Raw genomic sequence first — 10372 nt, 5'->3', positions numbered from 1 at the left:
TTTACAGGGTCACTACCGTTTAAACAAAACTACTTTGCTGAAAAGCAGAAATCAGGATAAATTTCATGACTAGTTTCACACAGTTCTAAAAATAAATGCTGCGTTGTCGCAACACAACCTTGAGTCAAGCATGGGCAAATCCATTATTTGGTCATTATTTTTTCTTTTAAAATTAAAATACACTTAAACTGAATAGTTTGGTTTGTCCATATTTGACCCAATGGGTTACAAAAATCAAGCATTTTTAGAGTGAAGGACATAAATATTCTTGTGAATGCTGTTGCATTCTGTTTGCACACTGGAAAAAATATATATAATAATATAATAATATTCATTGGATTTACAATCTTTTTTTTTTTGGTTATATTTTTTTATTTATTTATTTTTTGGTTAGTTATTTGTTTGCAAACAGTTCAAATGGGCTGAATTGAAACAAATGAAATTAAACATTACTTAATTTAGTTTATTTGTTTAAAATAAGCCCATGTTTTAAATCACTTACCTTTTAAAAAAAGTGTAAATTCAATAAATCATTTCTTTTCAGTGCATGAACTCAAAATGATCACGAAACCTAAAAGGCCAAAAATAGCCATGAGGATACACAAGAGTTAAGAAAGGCACATGTTATAAACTGCTGCTGCTGCAATAATGTTTCATTTTGGACGTGACTCTCGAAACGGCCCCTCAAAGGAACTGTATGCTGACTGTGTGCAAAGGAGGTAAAGGCAAACGGTGTGCCAAAACGCCCTCAGAGGTGTTATAAGGTTTCATAACATATCATAACACTGCCTTGCGTCAGAAAAACAATAGAAACCCTCATAGACTTTGCAATGGTCATAATCGTATTGGTTTCAATTGAAACCGTAATGTTCCTGTGGGTCTCTATTGGTACTTTTCTTTGGAGGCTTAGTAAAACCATTAAATCTAATGCAATATGTCCTGAAACACACTAGAAACTCTTCAGATTTGAGGCTTTTAATTTTTTGTGTTTTGTGACGGTGACATTGTTTGTTTATATATTCGTTTTTACATCTTAAAGGGATAGTTCATCCAACTTGAAAATGGTTTCAGTGATTTTGTTGAATGCTAAAGAAGATATTTTGAAGAATGCTGGAAACCTGTAACCATTGACTTCCATATAAAAAAACAAATAATATGGAAGTCAATGGTTACCGGTTTACAGCTTTCTTCAAAGTATCTTCTTTGTGTGTTCAACAGAAGAAAAAAACTCATAAAGGTTTGAAACAAGTGAAGGGAGAAATTGATTTTAGGTGATTTGTTATGAACTATTATATTATTAATGCGCAGATATGATCTTTTGACCATGTTCAATTTGCCAAATACGTGGCTTCTGTTAAACTGGCAAGTGGTTAATCCGAAATCATGCCCTTTGAGGCATCTAAAAAAATGCTGGGTTGTTTTAACCCAGCGTTGGGTCAATTGTGGGCTAACCCAACAGCTGGGTCAAAAAATCATTTAAATTGAATACAATAAAAAATTAATGTGTTTGAATGCAAGAGTGTATGGGTGTTTCCCAGTGTTGGGTTGAGGCTGAAAGGGCATCCGCTGTGTAAAACATATGCTGGATAAGTTGGTGATTCATTCCGCTGTGGTGACCCCTGATTAATAAAGGGACTAAGCTGAAAAGAAAAGGAATTAATAAAAAAATTTAAAAATCGTAGGTTTGGATAAGGTTTAGATTAATACAACCCAGCATTATTTAGAGCAGTGTTTCTCAACCACGTTCATCGAGGCCCACCAGCACTTCATGTATTGGATGTCTCCTTTGTCTGTTACACCCATCACAGGTCTTTCAGTCTCCGCTAATGAGCTGATAATCTGAATCAGGTGTGCTTGATTTGAATCAAGAAGACATGGAAATGTGCAGAGCTGGTGCTCCTCCAGAAACGTGGTTGAGAAGCACTAATTTAGAGTGATGGGTTTTGGAAAAAGTCATGACACAAATATGGTTATTGTTAAATTCATTGTTATCATTTCTAGTGTGAACAGACTTATGGGCTAACCTAACAGCTGGGTTAAAATGTAATTCAAATTGAGTTTTAAAAATTAACCCATTTTTAGGTTTGCCCTTATTTGGGTTAGGGTTTGGGTTATATTAACAAATTCCCAACTTTCTAGCCTGATGTGAGACGCTTTTGGAAAAAGTCATGACACACATGGTCAGTGTTATGTTTATTGTTATCACTTCTGGTGTGAACAGACCTATAGGCTAACCCAACAGCTGGGTTAAAAATGTCATTTAAATTGAATTTTAAAAATTAACCCATTTTTAGGTGTGCCCTTATTTGGGTTTGGGTTATGCTAATACAACCCACACTTTCTAAAGTGACGTGGAACACTTGTGGAAATGGTCATGACTCAAATATGGTCATTGTTATAGTTATTGTTATCATTTCTGGTGTGAACAGACATGGGCTAACCCAACAGCTGGGTTAAAAAAAGAATCTAAATTGAATGTAAAAATAAATTAAACCAGTCTTAGGTTTGTCCATATTTGGGTTAGGTTTAGATTAATACAACCCAGCATTATTTAGAGCAGTGTTTCTCAACCACGTTCCTGGAGGCCCACCAGCACTTCATGTTTTGGATGTCTCCTTTGTCTTTTACACCCATCACAGGTCTTTCAGTCTCCGCTAATGAGCTGATAATCTGAATCAGGTGTGCTTGATCTGAATCAAGAAGACATGGAAATGTGCAGAGCTGGTGCTCCTCCAGGAAGGTGGTTGAGAAGTACTAATTTAGAGTGATGGGTTTTGGAAACAGTCATGACATAAACATAGTTATTGTTATATTTATTGTTAGAATTTCTGGTGTGAACAGACTTATGGGCTAACCTAACAGCTGGGTTAAAATGTAATTGAAATTGAATGTAAAAAATTAACCCATTTTTAGGTTTGCCCTTATTTGGGTTAGGGTTTGGGTTATATTAATAAATTCCCAACTTTCTAGCGTGATGTGGGACACTTTTGGAAAAAGTCATGACACATATGGTCAGTGTTATGTTTATTGTTATCACTTCTGGTGTGAACAGACCTATAGGCTAACCCAACAGCTGGGTTAAAAATGTCATTTAAATTCAATGTAAAAAAATTAACCCATTTTTAGGTGTGCCCTTATTTGAGTTTGGGTTATGTTAATACAGCCCACACTTCCTAAAGTGACGTGGAACACTTGTGGAAACGGTCATGACTCAAATATGGTCATTGTTATAGTTATTGTTATCGTTTCTGATGTGAACAGACATGGGCTAACCCAACAGCTGGGTTAAAAAAACAATCTAAATTGAATGTAAAAATAAATTAAACCAGTCTTAGGTTTGTCCATATTTGGATAAGGTTTAGATTAATACAACCCAGAATTATTTAGAGCAGTGTTTCTCAACCACGTTCCTGGAGGCCCACCAGCACTTCATGTTTTGGATGTCTCCTTTGTCTTTTACACCCATCACAGGTCTTTCAGTCTCCGCTAATGAGCTGATAATCTGAATCAGGTGTGCTTGATCTGAATCAAGAAGACATGGAAATGTGCAGAGGTGGTGCTCCTCCAGAAACGTGGTTGAGAAACACTGATTTAGAGTGATGCGTTTTGGAAAAAGTCATGACACAAATATGGTTATTGTTAAATTCATTGTTATCATTTCTAGTGTGAACAGACTTATGGGCTAACCTAACAGCTGGGTTAAAATGTAATTCAAATTGAGTTTTAAAAATTAACCCATTTTTAGGTTTGCCCTTATTTGGGTTAGGGTTTGGGTTATATTAATAAATTCCCAACTTTCTAGCCTGATGTGAGACGCTTTTGGAAAAAGTCATGACACATATGGTCAGTGTTATGTTTATTGTTATCACTTCTGGTGTGAACAGACCTATAGGCTAACCCAACACCTGGGTTAAAAATGTCATTTAAATTGAGTTTTAAAAATTAACCCATTTTTAGGTGTGCCCTTATTTGGGTTTGGGTTATGCTAATACAACCCACACTTTCTAAAGTGACGTGGAACACTTGTGGAAACGGTCATGACTCAAATATGGTCATTGTTATAGTTATTGTTATCATTTCTGGTGTGAACAGACATGGGCTAACCCAACAGCTGGGTTAAAAAAAGAATCTAAATTGAATGTAAAAATAAATTAAACCAGTCTTAGGTTTGTCCATATTTGGGTTAGGTTTAGAACAATACAACTCAGCATTATTTAGAGCAGTGTTTCTCAACCACGTTCCTGGAGGCCCACCAGCACTTCATGTTTTGGATGTCTCCTTTGTCTGTTACACCCATCACAGGTCTTTCAGTCTCCGCTAATGAGCTGATGATCTGAATCAGGTGTGCTTGATCTGAATCAAGAAGACATGGAAATGTGCAGAGCTGGTGCTCCTCCAGGAACGTGGCTGAGAAACAGAGTGATGGGTTTTGGAAAAAGTCATGAAACAAATATAGTTATTGTTATATTCATTGTTATAATTTCTGGTGTGAACAGACTTATGGGCTAACCTAACAGCTGGGTTAAAAAATGTAATTTAAATTGAATGTAAAAAATTAACCCATTTTTAGGTGTGCCCTTATTTGAGTTTGGGTTATGTTAATACAACCCACACTTTCTAAAGTGACGTGGAACACTTGTGGAAATGGTTATGACTCAAATTTGGTCATTGTTATAGTTATTGTTATCATTTCTGGTGTGAACAGACATGGGCTAACCCAACAGCTGGGTTAAAAAGTGTAATTTAAACTGAATGGAAAAATAACCCAATTTTAGGTTTGCCTTTATTTGGGTTAGTGTTAATGTTACATAAATACAACCCACACTTTCTAGAGTGATGTGGGACACTTGCGTAAACAGTCATGACACAAATATGGTTATTGCTACACTTAATATAATTCTGGTGTGAACAGCCCTTTAATTTAGTCTGGAAATGAATCAGATACATTTGTTCAGACTCTGATGTCTCAGAATGGATATTTATTTAATTTAAAACTGCATTTGGAAATGAAAGGGTGGAGAAAAGGTCAGAATTTATGTGTGTTTTTGTGTGCAAAACAATACAGTCTGTGTCAGATGCAAGTAAAACAGCAGCAGATTTTTCTTTTGCCAGTGTAAATACAGCCAAATGCACTTGATGTACAGTATAAATAGTTTTATCGTGAAAATGTTCAAGAGCCAAGCGTCTGCATCTGTATGTTTCTACACAGGCTTTTTGTTGCACATAAATGTGGGTGTTTAATATGCATATCTAAAATACCCAACCTCACCTTTGGAAAGTGTGTGATTTGAGTGCTGTAGGAGGGCATGATCAGCACAAACTGAACTTTACTCCACTGCAGCACGTCTTAAAGCACATCTCTAGTGTTACGATACAGACAGCGTTAGTGTTCACTTTAGTTTCTGTGTCTCATTTCAGCTTTATTTGTTTTGCCCTGTTTTATATTTTTAATGTTCATCTTGTCATTGTAAAAAATGTAAAGGAATGTTTATTAAAGTAAATAAAGTCCATCATATCGATCTGTCTGTCTGTCTGTCTGTCATTCTATGTACTGTATCTATTTATCTGTCTGTCTCTCTATCTATCTCCATCTAACTGTCTGTCTGTCTGTCTATCCGTCCGTCCGTCCGTCTGTCTGTCTGTCTGTCTGTCTGTCTGTCTGTCTATCTATCTATCTATGCGTCTGTCTGTCTGTCTATCTATCTATCTATCTATCTATCTATCTATCTATCTATCTATCTATCTATCTATCTATCTATCTATCTATCTGTCTGTCCAACCGTCCATCCGTCTGTCAGTCTGTCTATCTTTCTCATTCCTCCGAACAGAATTGGTGTAACTGAGTCAGATTTGTCTTGCTCGCAGAAGCTTTTTCAACTCTGCCCACAAAGTTTATATAGGATTGAGCTCAGGGCTTTGTGATGGCCACTCCAAAACATTCACTCTGTTGTCCTTAAAGCATATTTTAACTAATTTGGCAGTATGCTTAGGGTCATGGTCTGTTTGGAAGACCCATTTGTGGCCAAGTTTTAATTTCCTGGCTGATGTCTTGAGATGTTGCTTCAGTATTTCTACGTAATGTTCTTTCTTCATGATGCCATCTATGCTGTGAAGTGGACCAGTCCCTCCTGCAGCAAAACAGCCCCACAACATGATGCTGCCGCACCCATACTTCACAGTTGGGATGTTGTTCCTAGGCTTGTAGGCTTTCCCCTTTGTCCTCCAAATGTAACACTGGTCATTATGGCCAAACAGTTCAATCTTAGTTCCATCAGACCACAGGACATGTCTCCAAATATTAGCCTTGTCCCAGTGTAATTTAGCAAATTGTAATCTGGCTTTTGTGTTGATTCTGGCTTGTTGATTTTCCCATGTTGAAGCAGTGTGTTTGAGCCTTTCCTTAAATACTATTCTACAGTTGTGCCTCTAATTATCTCAAATGTGGTCAATTAGCCAATCAGAAACTTTCAAAACTTTGACACCATCATCTGAGCTTTTGAGAGGCTTATAAAGTTATTATAACAATTTCTCCAAAAAACATCTCTCTCCTTATTCTGCTATTAAGCAGAACAGAAACAAATTTGATAATCCTAACTAAAAGAGAAAAAGTTTTGTCAAATTAACATCTGACTTTTTTATATGGTTATGTGCCTTTTTATAGTGTATGTAAACTTCTGCTTTCAACTATTTCAACTGCTTTTATCTATCTATCTATCTATCTATCTATCTATCTATCTATCTATCTATCTATCTATCTATCTATCTATCTATCTATCTATCTATCTATCTATCTATCTATCTATCTATCTATCACAGTGTATTTGTCTCTGTCTATATCACTTTATCTATTTGTCCGTAGCAATTATTTAGCCTTTTACATTTGAGTGATATCCCCTAACATTGTTTAGACAAAATAATTAGTGGACTAGACTTAAATATATAAATAAATATGTATACAGTTTGTGCACGCGCGGACTTCAGAGGTCCGGGTCTGACGCATTGCCACTGCTTCCTGTATTTCACCATTTCCGAGACGCGAATCATGCGAGAGTGATGGTCAGTGAGTCGCGCGGGTCTCTGGAGGATCATGTTGACTTTAATCGCACGGATATTGTTGTTATTTATGACGGTGGTGTGGCTCTTGGCGGAAGGAAAGGTAACTAACAGCTTTATATGTGTCCCTGACACAATCTAATGATTCATTCTACAACTTAAATAACTTTCACAAGTTTGTTTTGATCGTTATGAAACGCTTCCTCTGGATAACACTAAACGAAAAACAGCCTCGGATTCTAATGTGTGTCGTTGAGATGAAAGTTGTGCTTATTTTCAGTTATGTTTTGCTCCAGCGCTGTTGGAGTTTCCATGGTTGTGTCTCAAATTGAGTTGTGATTTGTGTATCACGTGCTATTTAGGATGCTTATTTTGGAAATCTGGAAAATGAAGTGTGTTGCCTACGTAGTGGTCATTGTGGGTGTTAGAGAAGCATCATGTATTATGTCCATTGACAGACAAACGGTTTGTGTTGGGACAACATGAAGGAATTAAGTTTACTTGCTAGTTTTTACCATTTTAAGTTGGTTAAACATAAAACAATAAAGTTGTCCAAAAAACTTAAGAACTGTGTTGTTTTAGCACATTTTAAATAAGTTAACATCATAATTTTTTAAGTGTTGCATCTTTTAAAGCTATGAGCTGAAGTGTACATGGGATATTCTACCAGAAACATACATTTACACTTATAAAAAACATTACAGGGCCTGACTTAAGCTTGTCGTCCTCAAAAAAAATCATACAAAACAAGCATAAAATCATGCAATTTAAGGATTGAATCCTTGATCACTGTCAGCTTCTTCTTCATCAAATGATGTCATGTTCGAGTCGTAGCCTTAAAAGTGTATTTTATTCGCATGTTATGTTAAATTTAATGCAAATGTGACAGGACTGACTGAAAAATCGGGACAATTGTAAATATTTGTATTATATATTTGTAAAAGAAATTTGTAATTTTATGTTTTTAATCAATTGATAACAAATGATAACAACTTAAACTTGCCATTTCTAAAGTATTTTTTCTAAATAACAGTTTTTAGCATAACAAAAGTCTTAATTCAATTCAGCCTTATTTGTATAGCGCTTTTACAATGCAGATTGTGTCAAAGCAGCTTCACATAAATGGTCATAGTAACTGGATCATGGTAGTTCAGTTTTTAGTGTTTAAGTTCAGTTCAGTTTAGTGTGTTAAGTTCGGTGTGGTTTAAATCATTACTGAGAGTTCAAACAATGAAGAGCAAATTCATCGATGCGTAGCTCTACCGATCCTGAACCATGCAAGCTAGGCTGTAGTTTGAGGACAAGGTCAATGACAGAGTTTGTACAGTGTAAAGTGTCCAGTGTAAAGTATTTTTAATCATTTTTAATATTACAGTTGAATAATTTTTAATAAAGAAAAAAAATCTGAGAACCAAATTAATGACATATTACAGAACAACTCACAGAAATCAGTCCATTCTAGAAATGTTTGGGATGAAATACTTTTTATTCACTGTATTTATGTTTTTATTTCAGGGACAGATGATGTTCGTTTCTGGTAGAATGTCCCACATACTTTGAGTGTTCACTGGGCACTATTTGAAATGGCTGCCTGTTTAGATGGTATCACTTTGGTAATGACGTTAATATCTGCGTATTTGGAAATCATGATGCAAGTTGTACTGCTTGCATGCTCTTTTTGGATGCTTTTAAAAAGAGAAAATATATTACAAGTAACTTTTATTTTTAATCCTGGAACAAAAAATGACCAATGAAAAGGTGTGAAGCACCAAAAACGACCAATATTAAAATGAATTTGAATTCTATTTTGGCTATTGTTGTTATCCATGAATTTTAAAATGTACTTATTTTGGTTAATTCTTAATTCTGTTTCAACTAAAACAGTGCTTAAAATGCAGTATTTAGGTCTCATAATTAAATAGTAGCCTAAATGAGGCCTATAACTGCAAAAAGGTCCACATTTTGAGAAAAGAAGAACCTCCCTTTTCACCAGGCTGGCTAATCCTGGAACAAATGACCAATGAAAAGGTGTGAAGCACCAAAATCGACCAATATTAAACTGAATTTGAAATCTATTTTGGCTATTGTTGTTATCCATGAATTTTCAAATGTGCTTATTTTGGTTATGATGACCGTCAGCAATCTATTTCAGCTACAATAGTGCTTACAATGTACCAAAATGCAGTATTTAAGTCTCTTTAAGAACTACCCTTTTCACCAGGCTGGCTACAGGCCTGAGTATACACACTTTGAGTGGTCACTATTTGAATCTGGCTGCCTATTTAGATGATATTGCTTGGAGAATGACCTTAACACCTGCGTATTGGAAATCATGATGCAAGTTGTACTGCTTGCTTCTATTTTTGGATTTATTTGGGAATGCAAAGCAGGCTGGACATCATAAGTATCTATAGGTGTGCCTACACAACATTTCCATGTGTAATATAACAGATGCTGCCTATTTAGACATTATATTTAGGAAATGTGCACCAATGATGCATTTCTGGCATGTCCAAAAACACCTTGTAGGCAATTTACCGGCATTTAAGTTAGTAACTTGCAGTAAGTAGCCTGCATGGGTGTTATTTTATAGTAAAATTGAACATGGGAAATACCAAGTGACCTGCCTACATTTTTGGCATAATGTACTGCCTACATTTTAGGCATAATGTACTGTGTACATAGACAGCAGGCGAAGTGTGCTTAACATACTAACTATCTCAAAACCTGCGTCTATATAGTGTATATAAGCAACATCTGCAAATCTAGTAAAATGTCTGGATTTTTAGGCATCTCAAACCAAATGCTGCCTATTTAGACCGAGTGCTGGCCATTTCTAGCATAAGCTCCTCCATTTTGACCACATCATAGAGATATGCTAAACCTAGCAATCCACCAACCTAAAAGGTATATTGAGTAAATCTCACAATGGAACAAGCGTGCCTGCGTGGACGGCATATTTAGATATCATAAAGCCTAAAATACTGCCTACGTAGACAGCATTATTGGGCGTCTTTAGAAAGTGTGCAAGAGATCATGGGTGTCTCTACAGAATATTTTTATGCATAACATGAGCGAAGCTGGGACTGTATTTTGATCATATATTTAGATAACACACCTTAACATCTTAAACATAACATTCCACCTACAGGGCTCAACAATAAGCACTGCCCGATGGCCCGGGGCCAGCGTGTGAGATGCTCGGGACAGTAGATAGGATCGTTACTTGCCCGATCGGGCCACTAATGCCCTGTAACTAAAGTTTAATTTGCCTGTGACTATTTGTCAATTGCGTGCAAATACAGTCAGAATAGAGAAA

At 35.9% G+C, this 10372-nt stretch overlaps 1 protein-coding gene across 1 annotated transcript in view; it reads left to right on the top strand.

Annotated features, from left to right (window-relative positions):
• Positions 1-7004: 7004 nt before the first annotated feature.
• The window catches only part of tnfrsf1b (tumor necrosis factor receptor superfamily, member 1B), a gene marked incomplete at its 3' end in the record, with an annotated part of 26018 nt that continues 22650 nt past the window's right edge, over positions 7005-10372 (top strand). Inside the window, 1 exon segment of the mRNA NM_001089510.2 lies at positions 7005-7156. Within this exon segment, the coding sequence (NP_001082979.2) occupies positions 7088-7156 (69 nt within the window). The 5' untranslated portion in view covers positions 7005-7087.

The sequence above is a fragment of the Danio rerio genome, chromosome 11 (genome assembly GCF_052040795.2).
Source record: "Danio rerio strain M-AB ecotype USA chromosome 11, GRCz13ab, whole genome shotgun sequence".
Classification (NCBI taxonomy): Eukaryota; Metazoa; Chordata; class Actinopteri; order Cypriniformes; family Danionidae; genus Danio; species Danio rerio.
This window is presented reverse-complemented; position numbering and strand designations above follow the sequence as displayed.